Here is a 24,540-nt window from a genome sequence, read left to right as displayed (position 1 = left end):
GGGCACAGATATCAGAGACAAAAATGGCGTCTGATGACGTGTCCAGCGAAGCAAGGCAGTTCTGGTTATGAGAGCCATGAAGAGCAATAGGGGAAAACATAGGGGAGGAATCTGCGGATGAATCACTATGGTAAACGTGCTTTAGGTGTGGTCCGTCTTATTATAACAGCATGGTATATCCAAACATATGGTTTTCTGTGAGGACCGTACGTGGTGATTTAATTGAGACTGGACAGGTTTGTAGGGTGTGATGCTAACTGATAGACCTTTCCGTAAAAGGATAAAACTTGCCCTCTTTCCTCTTACATCACAATAGCGTGTAGCTGGTTACTGCACTGAACCAATCAGATGATACTACAGTGACCTCACTGGTTCTCGAACCTTTGTGCTACATTTGCGCAGTCGTCCTCCACACGTATTCCACTGGTTTAAAACGGACTGCTTGGGAGTTGGCGCCATTCCGTTCTGTGAAGGAAGTAGGGAACAAAGGACTTGAAAGATTATACCGATATTTTTCAAGCCAAAATGCGTGAAATAGTACATATCCAAGCTGGTCAGTGTGGTAACCAGATTGGTGCCAAGGTAGGATGCATACTTGTGTTTTATATGCTTTCCTTTTGTAAATAATTCCGTAGGAGTTAGTTTCTTTATAGACAATGCTATTTTTGACAGCCGCGCCTTAGTTTCGTTCCTTGTTATTTTATGGAGTTTTTCTTGCATTTTTGTTTCTAAAATTCTGATAATTATGCGTTTTGTTCTAATTTTAAACTTCTATTAACTCTTAAATATGTTTTCGTAAATAGAGAAAACTCTTAAATATAATTCATGAACTATCTGCTGATGCTACTAAAATATCGGGATATATCAACTTTTATAAGAATACAATTGAGTTCTGACATGAGTAAATTATTTGAAAGTAGATAATACATACTCTGCTCGACTACTATTTAGTAATTTGAGATTAAGCGTCATCTGTTAACTATTAATTTAAAAACAACTTTATATGTATTTCTCAGGTTTCTGGCATGAAAGCATGATCATATGAACTTATTTGGCGAAGGGGAAGATATTAATTTCAATTTTAATGTGTTTTGTATAGATCTAGTCCGATTCTAGTGAACGCCCTCTCCATTTTTCTACCCCATTTATGTTAAGTATTGCAGGTATACGAGCCAGCTCTATGATGTTACTTTGTTTACACATGCGCAATGTAGCTATGCTATTTCTGCCGCAGTGACCATTGTTTGCTGTATGTGTTGTCTTTTGTCTGATTTCTCGGTTAATGCGTCGAGAGCACGCCTTTCAAGGAAAAAGATGCTATTCCTATTTTCGTTATAATTTGACATTGAGTCTCGTTTAATCGCTGCTCAAAAGCTGATTTCTTTGAATCTGCTATTCCTGACTTACATTAAAAAAAAATTTTTTTTTTCCCTTATAGCTGTCAGTACTTTTTTTCGTAAGAAAAATGTCAATGATTTTTGTATATATTACAAACTAATAGGTTTGTCAGATCCGTGCAAAAGGAAATAACCCTTGATTCGAAGCACCCGATGCAGCCCCCAAAACGTTAAATGCTTTTTTGATAGAAAAGTAGGGTCTAACTGCCCCACCCCAATTAGCGCAGGGCCTCTGGATACAACTGATGGTCCTGAATCTTTTGTAGGCAATTTTCTTGGCCAAAGAGAACTCATATATATATATATATATATATATATATATATATAAAAAGCGTTAACGCCTTGTTTTAAAACAAACGCGCTAATGATTCCATGGATGAACTCCGAATTAAACATATTTGGCTGGTGCAGCATAAGCCTCAGACTTCCTTGCACCATATGGCTAATAATAATAATATGCACTGTAAAATGAGGATTAAGCGTTTCTTTATGGGACGAGGAGTATCGGTTTCACTTTCTGAACTTCTTTTTGGACCGTCTTGTGCTGTTTATCTTGGAAGATTTTGAATCATTCCATCAGCGGAAATGACTTGTACACTAGTATTTAACTTGCCAGGAGCTGTAGGCAGTAGTACACCAGTAACCGGGGTTCAAGCCCCTTGAACCCCGGTTGACTGCTGAATATGGTCGATTTGCCAACCAGCATGGCAGATTATGGTCCTTTTACCTGAACGTAAATCGTTGAGGCTTCCATCCTGCAGTGGGTTGATAATGGCTGCAGTTTTATCTTTATTTAACTTGAGTACAGTGGGAATATTTGTCCAAAAAGGTTTCGGACAAGAATTGCAGATTAATGAATTGAAGTGATAACAAAAGCCTTTCTGTCGCTGCTAGTTAAGGTGTCAGCGGGACGGACTCTGGTAAATTACATTTGATAATTTTTTACATGTACGACTATCGTTCTTTTAAAAAAAAATTACAATTATTGCACAAAAAATCATCTGGACCTGGAAATTGCTATGTAAAGTTGTCCATGAACAAAAACGTAAAATTTGACAGGCTGATCCGATGCACAGTTTTGTTGATTGTGATGACAAAAGAATTGTCTTCACTTCAAACTAAACAAACAAATTAGTTTCACTGGGAGCTCAATCAACTTTCGCGATTTGAAAATCTGTCGGAAGAATTTGTACTTATTAAAGTACAAAGGGCGTTTCGGACAGAGGGTCATCGGATTATTATATAGATGCACCACTATGATCACTAGTGGCCAAACCTGTTATCAGAAGATAAGCTGTTCTTGTTATTATGTGGGCTATATTATTATTATTATTATTATAGCCATGTGGTACAAGAGTCTGAGGCTTTTGCTGCACCAGCCAAAATTTTTTTTTCTGAGTTACTGAGGGTCACCAAGAAAAAATATCCAGCTCAGCACCCTGGGTGTGCCAAGCCCATACTCACCCAATGTGAACCCCTGGGGTTAAATATTGTAGGTTACCGTTGTCCTTGCTCACTACCCATTTCATGTGCATTGTAATTTAGGCTTTATCTACTGTAGTAAACATAAAGGCATTGTATGATGATTCTTCTTATATGAAAACTTAGTTTGCTTTTTATTATGTACCATTGTTGCTATAGCAACATAGGTCTTACACTCTGGTTTCTCTCTTCCACCCCCCCCCCCCCTGATGAGAATATCTAGAATGGAGCCAACTGGGTTGGTGGCACAACTGAGAATAAAAGGACTCTCCAAAAAAGGTAATGCTACTTATGGAGTCTACACATTTCAGAGTGTTTGTGTGGTCAACCAGTTTTGCAGACTCCCTGGAACTAGTCTGTGGACCCCAGTTTGTGAAATGCTGCTATAGTACATTAGTTGTAAGCAATTTAATTCCATAGTATGGGTTCCTTTGCAGTAGTATGGTCTTGGCAATTTAACTTCCATGGTAAGAATTGAATCTGGAAATTTGAGGGAAATACCCTGCCAGTGTAATTTCATACTGTTAGAAATGGCAGACTGCACATCACTGCCTGTAATAACTAAGAGCCATGCCCATTCTTACTGATTTGAGTGTCTCATTCCATCAGGGTTCTAAAATTGACTTTTCTTAACTTCTGTTTATGATTTATAAGTTTTTTTCTTCCCAAGATTGAATTAGATAAATTCTTCCCAATTAAGGACCAAATTGAAATGCTGTCAGTCATTGGGCATAAATCCAAATTTAAAACTTATACCTCTAATATTTGAGACCTACTAAAATAAGGCCTTGTAGGTCTTGAGTTTAATATTGATCCTTTGTTAGACCTTTTTGCCTTCAAGCAAGTTATCAGGTGTGTAAGGAAAGGGTGTGCACCTTTTCATACTGTGCCACACTTCCATTCATGGAATTAGTTAAGCTTGCCTGATGAATTCAAATTTGACACTGATTTTGGTTATGTTCACACAAATATTTGGCATGCAATGAAAGTAACTACAGTTTTAAAATAAACTTACTTTTCAACTTAGATTAATTCATTAATCATTTTATTAATTTGTGAAATTAATTGATCATTTCAACAGGTTGATTGCTGTAACCCAGTGGTTTTCAATCCTTTTTTTAATAACGGCACCCCTAAGTATTTTATTTTGTGGCACCCCTACTCAATTTTCTGCCCATTAGATCCAATTATCTCTCAAAAAATGTTATGATAGTTATTACAATATTATAAAAATTACATCTCATAATAAATTGTGTGTGTGTGTACACACACACACAGTATATAATTCTATTCTTTATATAGAGGTATTAAGTAAACAATTATAGATCACCACAAAATTAAAAAGAAACTGTACCACCTTTTTATGAAAAACTTAAATTAAAAAAAGTAACTTAAACCCAAATTACGTGGCACCCTTGGAATGTTGTTGCAAGAGCCCTTAGGTGCCACGGCACCCCAGTTGAAAACCACTGCTGTAACCCTATGTGGTGTATATAGGTGGGCAGTTTGAATAAATTCAAGGAAGAACTAGATCAGAGGTTCCCAAACTTTCTCGGTTCAGTGCCCTTAGTATCCCAGTAATTTTTTTCATGGCACCCCTAGGCCAAAAGAAATGCCTAACAGTGGTTTTCGACCTCTTAATAATACCTCTAGAAAAATTTTATTCATAGAGGTACTAAATAAAGATCAATTATAGATCACCACAAAATTAAAAAGATGCAGTACAATGGATACTGTATGCATTTTTATAATGAAATTTATAAATAAAAAAATAACTTTAAGCCGAAATTACATGGCACCCCAAGAATGTTGTAGCACCCTGTTTGAAAACCACTGAACTAGATGAGTGAAATGGGAAATTTGGCTGCATCTGACTTTTTGCATCACTTGCCATTACCAATGACTAATTAATAACATGACAGCACAATAGTATTACATAACACTAAAAATATGAATATCATTTCTAGCCTTTTATATTAAAAATACTATTTTTTTTTTTTTTTAAATTATTGGTTATAATTGAAAGTTTTATTTTTTTTAAAGCAAATATTTCAGAATTATACCTGAATGATTGTATATTCATTAACATTAAATAGATCTTTAATGTATATATAATAAATTAATATTCATACTTGACAATTGGGCATCAACATTACTTATCTTTTCTGGGAACAGTATGTAAAGCTCACCACTGACAATAGCATTTACCATGAATCCAAACTCCAAAATGTATTTGAAGTTCACAAGTAAGATATTAACTCCATTTTATAACATTAAATGGGTTTTATTAAATTACTGTATAAATTGTGGCCATTAAGTGCCTGCTAAATGCTTAGACACATCTAGAATTTATTTTCTGAGTTGAATGGTTGCAAACAATCACAGTACTCCACCTCTTTTAAAATAGGTGAACCCTGCTATAAGGTAGCTTTCCCAAGCCTGGCATAATACTGTGACAAATGCTATTCCTGTGGTATATTTTTAGTAGTTGGGTGACACCAGTAACCACTGCTAATATAATTGATAGCAGGAGTATTTCGGTTCATTGCATTTATTCTCCAGTAACCATCCATGATTAAATACTGTTTGTACCTGTATTCCACTTTGTGTGACAAACTTGCCATCACATAGCTAGTAATTAACTACTAGGAAAGAATAATTCAGTTTTGGCACTATTTTATCACAAATGCTTAACTTGTGCTTGTATTTCTAGTAAGGCCATTTATTTACTAGATTAACTTAGCTATTACTTTGTCAGGTTTTCTCCTAGTTTTTTTGGTGATTGTGTAATTTCCATGAATATTGCTTTGAATTGGCAACTATTTTTGTGTATATGAACTTTTTTTTATTGGTTTAAGTATCCAGATTAATTCCTGCTCTGTAACAGTCTTCCATTTGTTAGTTTCTTGAATTGAAAATGAAAAAATTAGTGTCATCTTTTATCTTCTCAAGTCTATATTGCTGAGTTAAGATAGAGGCCTGAAAGCAATGGCATCCATGTGCCAGCTCTCAGGAGATGGTAAAATTGAACAGTATCAATGGGATTTGTGCAAGGGCAAAGTGGATAGCATGATCATACTATCCACTATACAGCCAAAAAAAAAAAAACATGCCAATACTGGGCTATCCTGTCCATCTAATTTTTCCTTAAATTTATTCAAACTATTCACTTCAGCACCAGGTTGAAGTTTTGATCCAACAATCAACCACTATCTGACTGGAAGCAAATCTGCATATCTATATTGCAACCACTCATCCTTAATTTAAGTTTGTCTCCTAATGTGTCTTGTCTGAGCAAGGCTAAGAATGCCATCAATATATAGTTTATTCAACCCATTCAGAGCATTAAACACTTCACTTAGTTCCCCCTCAATCTCAGCACCTATTCAACAGATCTACATCCTAATGATACTTGACTCCTGCTAGTAGTACTCAAGATAGGCCTACTCATTGCCTTACATTATCCCTGCTGGCAAAAGGATTGTATTATCACCTTATTTTTATCCCTGCTGGCAAAAGGATTGTATTATCATCAATAATAACAGATTTCCATCTGTTGTGGAATGCTGCTTCTCAGCTCATCTAATTTGTCTTGATCTTGCAGTTAAGAGTAAGCATACCTGGCTTACTCTTAACTACCCTGCTAACTTTATATTATTTTCCAACTTGAACATTAAGCCTAATATTGTCTTCATCAATAAATATTAAACAATGGGCTCCACACTGAACTGAACTGTGGGGGACTATTAACATTCTTCAGAGAGCAATGCCCATTTAACCAGTCATTTCCCACTATCATCCCTTTATTCATAGCAGTAACTTGCACCTAATGCCATAATGTTATATCAGTATACCTCTAGTAGAATATCAATCTTTTCTTAAATTTAAGTATGATGTCAAATTAAGCTGGTGACCATTATTTTCCTTTGAACAGAAATAAAGCTTACAGGTTTATAATTGCTCATTTTACCCTTTGAATTGTGGAGATATTTGCACATCTCCAATCCATAGGTGCATGTCCTGAATCCAGTTATGTTCTCATAATTTATGGCTTAAAGGTTTGCTTACATTTTTTACTGTCTGTCTTAAATATAATTAATTCCAGGTGATTTTGTTTACTTCCAGCTTCAATAGTTTCTTTTCCACTTTCATCAGTTATCAAATAAATATTCTAACAGTCATAAATGACTAATATGCTTCTGGTATAGAATAAAATTACTGGAAGAATTCTATAGTGTAAACTAGTATTATTGGGACTTTATATGTAGTGGGAGGAGCAGTATTTTCTTACCTAATTCCTTTTTATTGCACAAGGAAAAATACCATTTAAATTAAATTTCTGTAGCTTTCAGTGATACTCTGTTGAATTGATAGTAAATCATAGGATAAGAAAAGAATTCTGTGTATGTTAGATATGTTTACCTGTGAAGGGTGTCAGATTCCAAATTTTTGTAACTCATCACAACTGCCTTATTGGTTTCAAAAAATAGAACACTGATACAAAAACTTAAAAGTTTATAAAAGTACTTTTAAGTCTTAAAAGAAAGTAACCTACAATCAGCTTGTTGCAAGTATAGGTCCAATCCCCAAAGGATGAGATTATATGTACTAGACAACTTAAATCACATGATTGAAAAATTGTGCACAATTTTTCATTGTATACTAAGTATGTTTGGTATGAAGACAACTGGAATTCTCCATTAAATAAATTTGAAAGTATTTCAAATTAGCCTAGCTGAATTAGTGATTTTTACCACAAGTTCTGCTGACACTGAGTAGAAGGAACCAAAGGTTATTTGGTAATGGAGATGGTACTGACAGCTTCCAGACTACCAAATGGGTGCTCCACAAATCATGAGGACAAATGTAAAATTCAATTTTTGAATTGACTTGAACATGTCAATCTTAAGCCTTAGGGTGAAATAGTCCAAGTTTTACTTTGAATCCAAAAAGGCCAAATAACTAAAGATCATGATCTTCTAGTGTAAGACCTGCTGGAGAAAAACAAATACTGTTTTTTTTTTATGATTAATTTCTGGAATATCAATTATCTCATTATGGCAGTGAGGTAGCTAGTGAATAATTTAGCTGTTAGATTCCTTAAACTAATTATTGCAGTATAAACAGATGGGAGTATAAACATTTCTATATGTCAGTCTGCCTTTTTAAGAGATGTATTCAAGATTAAGTTTCTGAAGTTATATTTAACAGCTGCTAATTACTATACTGTCTTGTCAGTGAATATCAAATATTTTGTATTGGAACTTCTGTTAGCAATCATTCTGTAGATCAGCATTTCTCAAACTGTTCTGCAGAACAGTTCTAATTAATAATTAGAAAAATTAAAATCATTTTGATGAAAATGACCATGGATTTGTGGTTGAAAAAACCTGTAAAATGAGAAGCAAACTACTTCTAGTAGTGCAACTGTGGTCAATTAAAACTAACACAATATTGCCACACTTCAAAGCGAGGATGAACAATTGCAGCCTTTTGTTCTCCAAAAATTTTTGAAGTGAAAAAACAGGAACAAACTTAATAAAAGACCAAAATGAAACTGACAGTTGAATTTTGACTTTACATGTGTTGGAAATAAAGATGCACAGTGAATATGTAACAATATAAGAACAGTTCTTTTGCTCTTGCTAAACTTGTTTTGCAAGTGTTTCATCCATATATATTGAATGCAATTCACAATATATATTGTGAGATGGTGTTCCACGACTAAAAGTTTGAGAAACACTGCCGTAGGATGAGATGGTGATATTCTTAGCTTATTAAATTTCCTTACATTATGAATCTTAATATTTTTCATATTAGCCGACCGGGCTGGCCGAGTGGGTAAAGTACCTGCCCGGCAACCCAAAGGTCGCGGGTTCGATTCCCGCCTCGGGCTTGGATCAAAGTACTGCAAAAACCTTGGGAGGTGCAATATGGCCACAGAAGCCGATGCGCCAACAACTACCAAATCAAAAAAAAAAAAAAAAAAAATTTTTCATATTATGGTATCAAATTTTCTTCTATTCCTCAGATTATATTGAAGTAGATGCAAACTGACTGCTAGTCTTATAATGTATTTTTTAGTATATTCATATATATTGCAAGGATGCCATACACTTTGCTGCACTGGCCAAAAAAAGTAGATAAGCAAACTCATGCCCCCCCCCTGTAGGCAACTATCCAGTTGACCTCTTGAATTTCAAACTGTCAGTCTGAACTACTGCAAAAGCAACTTGTTCCAGCAATCAGCTTGCTGGCTAAAAAAAAAATCCTACAATAGACTAAACCTCCTCTTGTAACTTGACTTTATGGGCCCCTTGTTCTGGAATTGTTTATAATAGTGAAAATTCCACCTTCATTCATTTTACTAATCCCTCTCAAGCCTTATAAACCTCAATCAGGTCTCCTGTAAGGTGACTGTTTGTCAAGCTCTATGGCCCACAACCATTTCTTTGTTAATGGTCATGTTTGCTGGTCTTTGGACTCTTCCTAGAAGCTGTAAGTTTGTCTCCATACTTGGACAGTATTCAAAGTATGGTCTTAAAATTGTCTTGTACAGTGGGATTGTGACCTCCCCATCCCTATGTTCAATAAACCATGGATAGGATATAATGGATGATCTGAAGATCCATTTATCACAACCCTCTTCCCTGCAATCTAAAAACAATGCTTCAAGCTTATGTGAGTGCCTCCTTATTGAGTTATCCTGTTACAGCTAGTAGATGGGTGACTTAGTAGACAGTCATGTGGGATTTGTGTATCTCTTGATGTATTATACTTTATTTTGGGTGTTCAGGTAGATAGGATAAACAAAACTACAATTAATTTTAAATATGATTTGAACATAAGTTCAGTGTTAGCCTTTGACCAACTGTCATTGCAATTGTGTGCTGCTTTAGTTTAAATTTCATTTATCTTAATTGGGAATTTTTTTTTAATTCCTCCCAAGTCAATTTTTTCATATTTTACACAAAATACTACTTGAACTATACATCTGTTTTTACTTTCAGTTCTGGGAAGTAATATCTGATGAGCATGGCATTGACCCTACTGGCACATACCATGGTGACTCTGATCTTCAGTTGGAAAGGATCAATGTCTACTACAATGAGGCATCTGGTAAGAATTGTTTAAACCAGCTAAATTTGTGGTTTATTAGTTGGTTTTTAATAAATATCTTAAACTATTTGGTAGTCTTGCATAATTGTTTTGTGCATTTTCCATTTTTTAGTATTTAATAGCTTAGTTCTCTACCCTGTAATGAATTCCTTATCTGGCTTTCTTTTTAAAGAATTCTCAAATTTAATCTTATTTCATTCTAGAAAATCTGAATGACTGACCTTTTTTTTTTAACTCCAGCAGTTGCATTATAAGTTTAAATGTGCAGATGTGCAAAATCTTATGGTACTTGGTATTTTTAAAATTAAGTTAAATTATGCAATTAGGGTTTTTATATTACAATGGGAACAACTTTAAATTAAAATTTTAATCTTAAATGTGCACTAGTTACTTCTGACAACTTCAGAAATCTTAGTGGACTGCTTGGAATTGTTCTGTTCAGTATCACACTGTAGGGATAAAGGAAAATGCTTTTTAAGTTATATGGCTCATGTTTTTTCACTTGTGCAGTGTAATAAAACTAACTTGAGCTTTGCCTGTAAGGCAAGTGATAGTTGTATTCAATTTTTTGAATACACTTCAGCTGATTTGTTAACTAATGGGATACTTCTAAAATTGGATGTGAATTGGCATTAGTAATTCTGCCTATTTGCTGAAAAGTCAGTTTTTAACTGGCAAGTGAATGTGTTAAAGCTAGAGCTTGCAACTCTAGCTGCATGCTGACTAGCAGCTATGGTTTTGTTGTGGCCACTTTAAGTTCTGCCAAGGTGGTCTGAAATGTCTTCTCTAAACAAGTCTCATGATGAAATCAATGCTCTAGTTGATTTGTCAGATCTTTTGACACCATTAAAAGCAGCAGGTTGGAATATAGCAAAGTTTATTGCCTAGGGAGAAGCTGCCATTATGCTTCTTTACATAGAGCCAGTGAATCAACATTTTGGAAGTTTATGGCACTTAGTTTGTGAATCTGAGTGACACTGCTAGTGAAGTCCCTTTTGCATTTTCAAGCAAAACTACATATCTGCATTATTTTCCATGAACTTTGGCTTTTATTTTTGCCATTACAAAACAGTGCTGTAAGGTAGCTGGAAATCTCTTGGATAGGACTGTCCTATATAGTGTTGGAATAAATAAAATTGAAGTATCATTTTAAGCTGTTAAAGAAAGGGTGATAGTTGAGTTATTTCATTAGTTTATTGGTAATAAGCTGTTGAACACCGAAATAACTGGTTTATTGCAAATCAATTTAAGTTTCTTTTTTAATTTCACTTAAAGTGAATTGTCAAAGAATCCTCTTGTGGAAGTTATAAATAACTCAATGGCATTTTAATCAAACTACATCCAGATGCATACCTTGTTATGCATGCACTTATTCCACTCTTATTGGGGCAGAGTGATATATAGTGGCTTTTTTTTTCTAAACAGAAGCCATTACAAAGGATGGTTTTGAAATTGTGTAATATAGTACTTAAACACATATTTTTAAAGTGTTGTGAAAATTTTAAAATTCAATTCTTAATTATCTTTTGGAACAAAGGTAACATCTTAACACCTTGTTTTTTAATGCATCTTTCTAAATGTATAGAATAAGGTTTATGGTTCCTACTGCAAAGATTACCTTATATGGTAAAAATTCTTTGGTAGAATGTTAAAGTGACTTTTTGGGGGGATTATGGGACAGTTTCTTAATCCAAAAAAGGAATTGTTGAAATGCAAGTAAAAGTGCAGTGCACTGTTTAAAACCAACTTGTGCACTTACCATCCTTGGGCTGTAGCCTTAGGATTGCCTAATATGGTCATGACCTCAATTTTAAAGTTGGTCAGTAGTACCACTAACCTCATAACCCCTAACTGAAGTTTCTTGTTTATGAAGGCTATACTGATGTGATTCAGTGTTTAAAGTTGAATAAGTAAAAAACCAATGATCCTAAGACTCCAATGCTTAATAATACCTGGTTAAATTATCCTTTAATCTGGCAATATTAAATGCCAAGAGTAGTTGGATCTTTTACATTCCAGCTTAAATTAAATTTGTATAGTGAATGATATTTGGTTTTTAACATTATCTGAATGTTAAAGTGAATTAAATAATTCTTAAAGGTGGTAATATCTTATTCTTGTTTGTAGCACTTTATAGAGAAATTTTTATTATTAGAACTCTATAAAGTGCATAAGCTTTTGGTTCTACAATCAAGCAGTATTTGATTGGGTAATGTGTTACTTGAACCAGAAATACTTTTCCATTTAAACACTTTTTAAACAATTTTAATTACCATTTGGGACACAATGTCTACCTTATTAAATAAACACCCATGCAATTTCACATAAGCAAACTGTGATAGTTATAGCAAGACACCAGCTGTTATGGTGTTTACTTTTTCACTCCTTCAGAGCCTTGATTTAAGTAGCCTCCTTAGAAGTACAGCCGTTTCCAGGTATTTGGGACTAGTGCATTTTGGCCCGATTAAGTGGTTGCCCTAATTATCAGTTTTCATGTAAATAGTTAAAAATACAATGGACCCCCCACTTTACAATTGGATCACTGTACAATCAAAGTGCCAGTCATTGTGATCATGTTTGAATAGAATTAATTCTATTAAACAGATTCTAATTAGCAAAAATAGGAGGAATATTATCCACATGCTATAAAAGTAAAGATATATATATTAAGCACAAATTTACCCTTTATTACATTACCAATTAAATGATATGTGATAATAGGAATAATTAATATGTATATACTAACTAATTGACATTTCTGTTCACTGACATTTGTGGGTGGAGTTAAAATTTAAAACAGTAAAAAGATAAGCAATCAATAACAAAATGTGGCACACAAATTGCAAGTAACATGTGCAAGTGAGTATGACATAAGTTATGAAGTTTTAAAAATAGGAATGAAGAGAAGATTCTGCAAATTTAATTATATGATTGAAGATTTCATGGAAGTGTAAACACATTTCACTATAATAACCCACAGAATTCCAGCTTTCAGTATTATTGCAAATTCAATAAGATAGTTTGCAATCTGTTTATGATAGATTGCACTAACAGAAAAGCCCCAATAAGCAGGTGACTGCTTATTGTTTTAAGGCTGTGACCTCCAGAAATCTGAGTGAACCACTAGGTATGGTCAGACAATTGTAGGGTATTTCCACTGCTGTGGTCTCTTGCCCTGATTAAACAGCATGTTGTCCCAATTAAGTGAAGTAAACCCTGCCTTATTTTCTAAATTGGGTTCTGTTCTTTAAGATTTGTTCCAATTAACTAGTGGCCCAAATAACTAGAATCCACTGTATATAAAATCTTTTCATAAGTTTTAGTGTGCAACCAGATACAAATTCAAGTATGGCCAAAAGTTGAGCATCCTGGTATGCTTAGGTACAAATGTAAAAAAAATCTTTTACATTTCGAAGATGTATGGGGAAGAGGCTTGGCTAGCAGTTTTTTCTAAGTTCAAAGGATTTTGGAGTGATTCTCAGATGGCAAATAAAATGTGATCATAAAGAATGCATGAGAATCTGCTCCCTTCATTCTCCTCTGTAATCACTATTTGGGAGAAAATTGGGTGGCATGCCCCTCTTAGGAACACTACAATAAAATGGCTTGTCCTCTATCTAGCTAAGAGAATTCTGACCAAATCCCCATCCTCTAGCATAGTTAATATGCTTGACATTGATCCTCCCCATCCTCTAGCATAGTTAATATGCTTGACATTGATCCTATCTAGCAGTGACATCTAGAAATGGTAGGATATTCAGCTACTTCAACTGTGCATGGCCCTCTGACTTGCCTGTAGTTTTGTTAGTTAATAGTTAAATTCCTGTAGTGGCTGCAAAACAACATTGTCTTCACTTTAATCCTAGCAAATACATGCTTGTTAAAAGCTCTTTGGTCAGTTCAGAGTACAGTTTTTAGCAATGGATGGATAAGGGTTTATCAACCATGTATATTTCTTTTGGTCATGTATTAGTGTAAAAATGTTGAAGGAAAGAGACCAAAGGTGCCCAAAGTTATACAGATCAAATGAGAAGGAAACTGATTTTTGGTGATAGGATGCTACATAACATTTAATTTTATGGAAGAGCTGCAGCACAAGTGCATTTCATAGTATGCAATCAAGTGTAAACTTGAGTGATGCACAAATCCAGGGTAGGTGCTAGTGTTTGTAGCACATGTGGCAAAACCTTATAATGGTACCTAATTCATATTGTATCTTAACACCATGCATATGCAGTAATGCATCTAGCATTTTGGTTTGGAGTGAACCTAGAGAACTATTAATGATTTAAAGCCTCAAATTTACCCATGCCCCACAGAAAATGGTTTGCACTCTGTAGAAACATTAAACAAAGCACTTAACAAAATAGCCTAATACTTAATTTGGATGTATTTTCAAAAGTGATTTGTGAAATGGGTATAGAGCAATATTTGGGGTAGGAAGTAAAAATTTTATATTAAGTGTAAAATTTTATTAATGGGTTGGTACCTGTTTTAGACACATACCTGTGGCAAATGTGGCCCTACACAAATCACTCCAATATTAGCCTTGGAATTAAATTAAATCCAGGGCTAGTTAGAGTGAAGTATAGTCTTCATGCTTTTTAGCATGACAGTGCAATTCTGTACAGATGTCTTTTGAAGACATTGGCTTGCTAAAACTGTTGGCCTGTTAAGGCCCCTGACCTTAACCTCTCCCCACAATGTTTTTGGATGAACTGGAATGTTGGCTTTAGGCCAGAATGCCTGCAATTGGTAGCCAAACTGACTGTTTTGTGAAGGAGATGCATAATGGACTAACAAAACCATCAAAAATTGTAGTTTGCCAAAGAATAGTGTATAATAAGGCAAGGTGGGCTTGCATTAATTCTTTTTATAAGTAAAATATTGTTCTTAAAGAGCCTAATTACTTTGGCAGTATAGTAATAATCAAGGAATGTTATGGTTTTAAGGCTGTTTAGTTGCTAACAAGAATTTCATAAGCAAATTTTTTTTTTTTCAAAAAATCACTTGACTAGTGAAAATTTAAATTAACTTTGGTTTCTACAGTGAACTACTAAAATCTAGCATCCCCCAGTGATGATAGAAATTATTATATTTTAAATTTTCTGGATTATTTAGTGGTTAAGCAGTGCTGGAATATCAATATTTTAATACATATTGAACATGAACTTATTTCATCTATAAACATTTGCCTTGTTCTTTCATCTTATTTTGTGAGCAGTAGGCATTGAAAATGCATCATGAGCTCAAACTTCATTTTATGTTTCCCTACTGTTGCATTACTTTCAATAGATAGCTTTAGCTATATTACAACTTTTGAAAACAGATTAGGTATACTGCATTGCAGTTCACATCAAACAACTTAAAACTTTTGTCCAAATGTTATTAGGCCATGTGATATCTGATGAGAGACAATTTCTGTTTTGAAACATTACTGCAGCAGTCATCACATTTAAAGAAATGGCCTTTTACCTAACCTATACCATCTATTTGAAAATAGTAATTCCAGGGAAACTTGTTGCAAAGACTTTTTTTTCAGATTGTAGAGTACCTGACTTGTTTCTTGTATATTTTCAGGAGGAAAATATGTTCCACGAGCCATACTTCTTGATCTCGAACCTGGTACAATGGACTCTGTCCGCTCTGGTCCATTTGGGCAGCTATTCAGGCCTGATAACTTCATCTTTGGTAAGTATTAGTTTGACTAACTAAATAATTTAAAGAGATTAGGTTCAACAGAAGTAATATTTAAATTCTTTATATTCTTTATAATGTAGTTTTTTAGTGAAACCAGCCTAGGTTGATATAATAGCTGTGGCTGAGAGTCCTTGTAAACCTCCAGTAAACTTGGATTATAAATAACTTGATGTCAAAGGGCAGAGTTTGAGTAGTCAACTCTTTTCTGAAGGAAGAATGTTTGGCTATTATTGATCCAACAGTTTTAACTGCAAAAACTGCAAACTTCTTTGTACTGATTGGCTGTAAAGTTAAATTGGAGATGAATAAAGTTTGTTGAGTTGAATTGATTATCTATCTTTAAATGAATGTTTTTATGAAGATGGTACATAACTGTGATAAACAATTCAATTTTATCCACTTTTGACTAAGTGGATATCTCAATGATTGCAAAACACTTCTCCATAAATGAGAATCAAAACAGTCTTCATTCCCTTACGATAGCTTTCTCAAGCTCTTGAGGAGAAAAGGTGCATAGTATGGCTGACTAGACAAATGAATTTGCGTTACAAAAACACTGGCCCTTGTTAATTCAATTTCTTCTGTTGGGAAAGTTTGTTTCACTCAAACATTAGCATTAGTAGAGGCATTTGATGCAAGAAAGCAAGCTTATGCAGCATCAGCCAAAAAAAAAAAAAAAAAACCACTTCCACTTCACCCCTCCGTTTGTTCAAAATACCTGTCCAGCTGAGCCTTAAACTTATTTAGGCTATCAACCTCCACCACAAGGGATGGAAGTCTGTTCCACCAACCAACCACCCGCTGGCTAAAGGCAAATTTCCGCACGTCTATCCTACATCTGTCTTTCCTCAATTTGAATTTATGCCCTCTCAGGTGATTATTCTGAGCTAGAGGAAGAATCCCATCAGCATTGAGCATGCTTAAACCATTCAAGGCTTTATACACCTCTATCAGATCACCTCGCTGGTGCCTAGTCTCCAGACACTGTAATTTGCAAAACTTAAGCCTTTCTTCGTAAGAGCACCCCTTTGTTCCATTCACTAATCTTGTTGCCCTTCTCTGTACTCGTTCCAGCAGCTCTACATCCTTCTTGAAATGAGGCCTCCAGACCTGTATACAGTACTCTAGGTGTGGCCTGACCATCACCTTATACAATGGAATAATCACCTCCTTATCCCTGCTGGAAAAATTCCTGTATATCATTGACAATACTCCATGAGCTACTCTTGCAGCCCGTCTGCACTGCTCAGAGAACTTCATATCTGCCTGCACAACCACCCCCAAGTCCCTTTCATTCTCTACCACTGTCAGTGGTGTACCATAGAGTTGATACATTGCTCTGGGGTTGCTGTTTCCCATGTGTAGTACTTTACATTTGTCAATGTTAAACTTCATTTGCCACCTCTCAGCCCATCTGCTCAACCTTTCCAGATCCTGTTGCAGAAGCATAGTGTCAGTAGTGTCCTTGACAACCCTGCCAACCTTTGTATCGTCTGCAAACTTGGACATTAATCCCAATATACCATCATCAATATCATTTATAAATACAGAAAACAATAATGGACCCAACACTGAGCCCTGAGGGACTCCACTAATAACATCAGTCCACGATTACCACTCTGTCCATTGATTACCACTCTGTCTTCTCCCCCTCAACCACCCATTTATCCATAGCAGCAATTTGCCTCCAATGTCACACTGCTCCAATTTGTGTAGCAGTCTTCCATGTGCAACAGTATCAAAAGCCTTTCTAAGATCCAAGTATATAATATCAAAGTTATTCCCTGCATCCAGTTCTTTTGTGACTGCATCATAGTATCCAATCAAGTTGGTCAGGCAAGACTTCCCCTTAACAAAACCATGCTGTGTCTGAGCTATAACTGAAGTCTTGTCTAAATGATCCTGCAGTGCGTCTTTAACCAGTGCCTCCATTAATTTTCCTGGAACAGAAGTCAAGCTCACAGGTCTATAATTGTGTCAGCCTTTGATCCTCCTTTGTGAATTGGGGTCACATTTGCACATTTCCAGTCTATGGGTACCTCCCCTGAGTCCAAGGAAGCTCTCATAATTATGGCTAAGGGTTTGCTTACTTCCTTTGCTGCCTCCTTTAATATAACTGGATAGATCCCATCCACCCCGGGTGCCTTTCTTGTGTTTATCTTCAACAGTTTCTCCTCCACTTTACTCCCAGTTATTTCAAGATTCTGTAACTTACTGCTAGAGTTGAATACACCTCTGGCATTCCCCTCGCTGAATAACTTCTCATGTGTGAATGTCGATGCAAAATATTCATTTAGTTTGTTAGCCACCTGAGCAGGATCATCAACACTTGACCCATCAATATCAAGTGGTCCAATCTGATTCATCCCTTTCCTTCTAGAGTTTACATAAGTAAAGAACTCTTTGCTGTTTTTCTTTGCATCCCTTGCCAAGGATTTCTCGTAATCTGCCTTCGCTTGCCTAACCTCCTTTGTAACTTGGTTGCATATCAACTTGTATCTATCATAGGCTTCTGTGTCATGTGTTAATTTGTAAGTATCCCATGCATTTTTCTTCTCTGCCATATGCCTCATTAGTTCATCTGACATCCATTTTGGCCTAAACCTTGAACAATATTTCTTAGTTGGTATGTAAAGCCTAGTAGCTTCCAAGATAAGTTCTTTGAATGCTTCCCATTTTGAATTTGCTGTTGGTAACATCAGTTGGTCCCACTGTATAGAATTTAAATACTGTCTCAGTCCATCGTAGTCGCCTTTACGGAAGCAATAACCCTTCCCTTTCCCCCAATGGTAGTTACCTCTTTGAGTAAATCCCACTTCAGCACACTGTGATCACTGCCACCTAGTAGTTCATTTATCTGCAGATTCTTAATGCATGAAGAATCACTGCTGATAATCAAATCAAGAGTATTACTCCCTCTAGTTGCCTCCCGAACATGCTGATGTAGAAAACAATCATCCAATAAATCCACAAAAGCCCTGCTAGTGTGTGAGTATCCAGCCCCCAAATTCCAGTCAATATCTGGGAAATTAAAATCTCCCATTATAAGACACTCTGATTTACTGGCCCACTCTATTTCCCTGTACAGTTCCTTATTATACTCATCAGAGTCATTAGGCCTATAGCACACTCCTACTCAATTTTGATCTCCCAATGCTTATGTCACACCAAACTGACTCCACACTGCACTGTCCAGCAATGTCGACTGGCTTCACTTCCTTGGTTTTTATGTGTTTCTTAACTAATAGCATAACACCTCCCCCCTTCCTATCCTGTCTATCCTTTCTGTAGACGTTGTACTCCCCAAATTGCAGTTCCGCATCCCTTATATCTGTGTGACACCACGTCTCTGATATCCCAACAATATCTGCCTTCGATGTTTTGAGCAATACCTCAAATTCATCAAATTTATTTACTAAACTCCTAGCATTGGTGTACACGCAAGTATACCTGCACCTGTTTCTATTCTTAGCTACCCTAACACAACCCATGTGTTTACTTGTACCACAATGGCTCCCAGCAGTCTCTGAAATACCATGCATCTTGTTTTTCAGGCTTCTGCTCATTCTAATAGAAGCAGTGCAAGAATCTTTCACCTCTGCCAGTGGCTACTGTCAATCTATTGGTCTTTGTCTCCTCCCAAGCTAGCAGTTTTCCGACCCACCTAACACTGCCTCGATAGCATCAGCAAATATTCTTGCACCCTTTCTATTTAAGTGTATCCCATCCCTGTAGAAGCAATCTCTCCTGTTAACAAGTACAGTCCAGGCTGAAAAAAATTCTACCCCTTGAGCCTTGCACAATCTTTCCAGGGCCGAATTGATTGACAAGGCTCTCATCATATACTCCCTCCTATCGTGTCTGGGCAGAATTGCAGACACTTTCAAATTCAACCCTAATTCTCAGCTTTTGTTCAACAGTGACCTGTACTTGTTAAGTAATTCTGCCGGTCTCCTACTCTTAATATTATTAGTGCCAACGTGTACAACTATATCACCTTTTGTGCCCTTAAAAGATGATATTCGCTCTACAACGTCATCAACCTTTGCCCCTGGCAGACATACCCTGGTCCTGTTCCACCTTTCTTTTTTACAAAGCATGTTCCCCGTTTCCCTGACAATAGTCACCAACAACTACTAGTTCCTTCGGGACCAGCGCATTCTGCCTTGGGGGTTGTCTCTGTGTCACGCGATGCCCAAGTGCAAGCTCTGGCGTTGATGTGGGCAGGTGAGCTTGATGGGCCCCTCAATTTAGTTTCTTCGAGGGCATCCACCCTGTCCTTCAAGCTCTCATATAGGCCCAAAAGAACGCCGAGTTGTTGCCTGATATCGTTACACTCCTTGTATCGTGCACACACAAAGACATCCCCCTTGGCAGTATCAAGTCCCGTACCCGATTGCTCTGGAAACATCAAGCAAACAGTGCATTTTATAAGGCTGTGAGTCAGAGGACAACTGCCCCCCTCAGTTCTGCTCTGAGCCACAGCACTTCCATTAGCTTGAGCCTTTTGCTTTGCTGCTCTGGTCTGAGTCATGATTCTATTAATTTATTAATTATGTTATGTTATTAATTATATTACGTTTGTAATCTAAGTCGTTATGTATTTATTTAAACGTACAATTGAACTGCTAACGAAGTTCAACTAACGCTATCTAGTACGGTATATAATCTACGGTATATCTAGTACGGTTACATATTCCATCTTACATATTCCCTCTATTTGGCTCAACAAGGTTACTTCTGTTCAAATGTCAACTTTAAGGAACTAGTTATAGAAGCAGAGAAGCTTTTATCTAGGGCACAGAACTTTAAAGTTCTAGAAATGCTTCTGAACTTTAACCTGGATCAAGATTAGGATAGCAGAATAGCTTCATGCAGAGCTGCACATAGGAACCCGTCTTTGAAAGGGGCAAAAGCAAACATTGCAAAACAAAGTAAAAGTAAACACTATTTCATTGTGTTATCCAAATTAGTTTTTGTATACTCATTTAAATGGTTAGACTTACTAGACTATTTGGTTTAGTCTTTCATGTAGCTGCCAATTCAGTCTGGCACTAATAGAAAATTATCCCACTGGATAACTATTTATCCAAATGATAACACCTGCTGTGACCCTTCTGTTGTATGATGGAAATCTGCCTTAGCATTTTTAGGCTGGCTCATTGTTACCAAACCTAGATTAATGCTCCCAAAATTAATTTTGGAATGCATTTATCTAATATACTGAATTATCAGCCTGATTGCACTCAATTACTTAATACAGCTAATTGATTTTGTTAAATCAGTGATGTTCATAGACTGTACAAATTAATGTACACAAAGTTAAAAAGAAAACATTAATTTCACACTCCACAGTAAATGAAATATGCCCAGCTTGTAAGAAGACTCATTTAGCAGAGATGAGCAACAGTCCTGAAATTCATTACTTCAGACTTGCTATCTCTATTTTTCAGTAGCATTCATGGTAGTATTGTATTTTTAGACTGAATTCCAGTTACTCTGTGGAATTCTATTTCTGAAAATAAAATAGATTCCAACAGGCTTGGTAGCCTGAATTTTTACCTGCTTATCAAAAGGTGAAGTGTGTGGTTATGAGATTGTTACAAATGTAGCAACAAAGTCCTAATCTGGCAGTTGAAAATAAAACTGCACCTACAGCATTTGATCTGTGAATGTTTAATGAATATATTTAAACTATTTTTCTTACTTTTGAGAAGTAAACTTGGTCTTGTTTGAATCATGTAGTATCTGGACATGCTTCTCCACAGTAAAGCATAATTCTGCTTATTAAATTTAATGCTGTATGGTGTCTGTGGTAACATATGCTGATTTCTGTAATTCTTTTTTTCAGGACAAAGTGGAGCAGGTAATAATTGGGCAAAAGGTCATTACACTGAAGGTGCAGAATTAGTAGATACAGTTCTAGATGTAGTGAGGAAAGAAGCAGAGAGCTGTGACTGTTTACAAGGTTTCCAGTTGGCTCATTCCCTTGGTGGTGGTACTGGCTCTGGAATGGGGACACTTCTTATTTCCAAAATCCGTGAAGAATATCCAGACAGAATAATGAATACATTTAGTGTCATGCCTTCTCCAAAGGTAAGAACAGCTTTGCCATCAGCATTTTAATGAATATAACTTATACCTGCTGGCAAAACTTGCTCATTATTTTACTTGTATTATCAGTCTTGTGTATTTGCAAGGCTTGATTTTGAAATCACTATGCCATTTTTCCTTAATGCAAAGTATATAATTTTATATAACTAACCTATAAGTTAATGTATAAACTCACAGGTTTAGTTTAATGCAAGGGAGAGCCCAAGAGGCCTTGGCAGTTGGCATGGCTGGAAACTTTTTGCCAACTGCAAGAATAGTTTGGCAGATCTTTTTAGCATAGCACTTGGTGCAGTATCCTTTCATGTATATACCATGGAATTAATGCAAGGAAGGATAGAATTTTTGAAAAGTATAGAAAATACTGGATATCATATGCAAGAAATATAGGACACTTATTTTAAATACAGACCTCTTATTATAGGTAAACATTAATGTAAAATTAATGGTAAACTCTTGTTATAGTGCTTTCAAAGGGATTAGTCCCAAAGATTATTAAGTAGTGCACTTCACAGGATTGATCATGGGACCAGAAGAAAAGAGTGACAGTGTTATAATAATTTTCTGTATATAGAAATTATAGGATTTCAAATTACCAATGGTAATAGCACTGCTATTGGCTTCTAGCAACATAACTTGTCCTATTTCTGCCATAGAAATAAGCAGGTTTCAAATGGTCTTTTTTTTTTATTGCTAAAAAACAAATGCTGCTAGGTTAAGGAGCTAATTGGATTTTGCCTTAATTTTTTTATTTTTTTATTTCAGGTGTCAGATACTGTGGTAGAACCATACAATGCCACTCTTTCTGTTCATCAGCTCGTAGAAAACACAGATGAAACTTATTGTATTGATAATGAAGCCCTTTATGACATCTGTTTCCGTACCCTAAAACTAACAACCCCAACCTATGGAGATCTGAATCACTTGGTTTCTGTCACAATGTCAGGTGTAACAACCTGCTTAAGGTTTCCTGGTCAACTCAATGCTGATCTCAGGAAGTTAGCTGTAAATATGGTTCCCTTTCCACGTCTTCATTTCTTCATGCCTGGCTTTGCTCCTCTCACATCTCGTGGCAGTCAGCAGTATAGAGCATTAACAGTACCTGAACTAACACAGCAAATGTTTGATGCTAAGAACATGATGGCAGCTTGTGACCCTAGACATGGAAGGTATCTTACAGTTGCAACCATATTCAGAGGTCGCATGAGCATGAAGGAAGTTGATGAACAAATGCTAAATGTACAAAATAAGAACAGCAGCTACTTTGTGGAATGGATTCCTAATAATGTGAAGACTGCAGTTTGCGACATTCCTCCTCGTGGCTTAAAGATGTCTGCCACCTTCATTGGTAACAGTACTGCCATTCAAGAATTATTTAAGAGAATTTCTGAACAGTTTACTGGTAAGTTTTTTTTATTTTTCTTCCCCTTTTTTAAAAAATCATTTTTTTTTAATAAAAGCTGATTATTCAGCATCCTCCTACCAGGAGGGTGCTGAATAATCTGAGGAGAGAACGTGTGTAGTTTAACTTAATTTCATATCTATAGAATGATTTTAGCATTCTTGAAAGAAAAATTGGTTTAGTGTACCCTCTTTTTACTCCCAAAAGGAATAAAATGAGTTCATGTGGGCTCTGGGGAGTACATCTTTCAAGATCATTTTAAATGTCTACAAACCATTAATCTTCCAGTACTACCATTTATTTCCAAGTAATAGATAGTTTATAAGAGTCTTAATTGGAGACTGCTTATTGGCTTTAGTTGTCTGATTCTCTGGACTTCAGATCCAGAAGTGGAAACTGAATTGATATAGATGATTGTACATCAAAAGATTTTTGTATTATAAATCTTAATTCAGATTTGAAATTTTTGACCAATTCAGTGATGTGCAGTCACAAGTTAATAGCCCCCACCCCTCCAAAAAGAGCAGGAATCAAGTTTAAGTAGACATTCTTGAAGTAATTTTATTATCTCATACCCTGTGTGAGATGTAAAAGATCTAAAACAGATCTCTTTTCTTGAGTAACTAACATGCAGGATTAAATGACTAGTGTGAGAAGGTAGGGATTTTCTTATCCTGCCAGACTAGCCTTATACTCAATTTAAGACAATACTGAATTTGACTCCTAGTTGATATTCCAACTTTTCACTCCAAGTTGGCCTACATTTTATTTCCTCATTTTAGTTTTAATTAATCTGTACTGCACTAAAATGCAGGCAACTTGACATTGCATCTTCTGGTAAGCTTGTTTTGTGTACTTTTTTTTTACAATAATTATGTCCAAAGTGATTGCTAGTCTTCTTGATTAGGCACCATTTTGGATCACAGTTGAACTTGTAATAGTTAAGTTACTTAACTGCTTCTTTCTCTCTAGCCATGTTCCGCCGCAAAGCTTTCTTGCATTGGTATACTGGTGAAGGTATGGATGAAATGGAATTCACAGAAGCAGAATCCAACATGAATGACTTGGTGTCAGAGTACCAACAATACCAGGAGGCTACAGCTGATGATGAAGGTGAATTTGAAGAGGAAGAGCAACCAGTTGGGGAGACAGCTTAAAAACAATGCCATTCTTGTGAAATATTCATTCCTTAAATGTAGTTTTTTTTTTACTTTGGAAGAACAAAAAAAGCACTGAAGCTTTACTTCCTTAAGTTTCAGACAATTGTAAACTTAATTTTGCTATATTTGTGTATTTTGGTGCTACACCAGTAAAAATTCTTTTGTTAAA

General features: G+C 35.7%; 1 protein-coding gene across 4 annotated transcripts; it reads left to right on the top strand.

Moving 5' to 3' along the window:
* Positions 1-427: 427 nt before the first annotated feature.
* LOC150082946 (tubulin beta-4B chain-like) lies at positions 428-24,540 on the top strand. 4 transcript variants are annotated; one of them, XM_090377689.1, is made up of 7 exons: positions 428-582; positions 9,890-9,998; positions 13,732-13,746; positions 15,579-15,689; positions 21,550-21,794; positions 22,575-23,211; positions 24,184-24,540. In XM_090377689.1, exons 1-7 carry the CDS (start codon positions 526-528, stop codon positions 24,366-24,368), a joined length of 1,359 nt encoding a protein of 452 aa, XP_090233815.1. In that variant the 5' UTR covers positions 428-525; the 3' UTR covers positions 24,369-24,540. The 4 variants fall into 4 exon arrangements, with proteins under 4 accessions (XP_090233815.1, XP_090233813.1, XP_090233814.1 ...); XM_090377687.1 differs by having other exon boundaries at positions 13,729-13,746; XM_090377688.1 differs by lacking the exon at positions 13,732-13,746 and having other exon boundaries at positions 15,582-15,689.

The sequence above is a fragment of the Mastigoproctus giganteus genome, chromosome 7 (assembly GCF_048544385.1).
Source record: "Mastigoproctus giganteus isolate SK-2022 chromosome 7, ASM4854438v1, whole genome shotgun sequence".
Taxonomy (NCBI): Eukaryota; Metazoa; Arthropoda; class Arachnida; order Uropygi; family Thelyphonidae; genus Mastigoproctus; species Mastigoproctus giganteus.
Note: the sequence above shows the minus strand (reverse complement) of the source record. Positions and strands in the feature narration are given on the sequence as shown.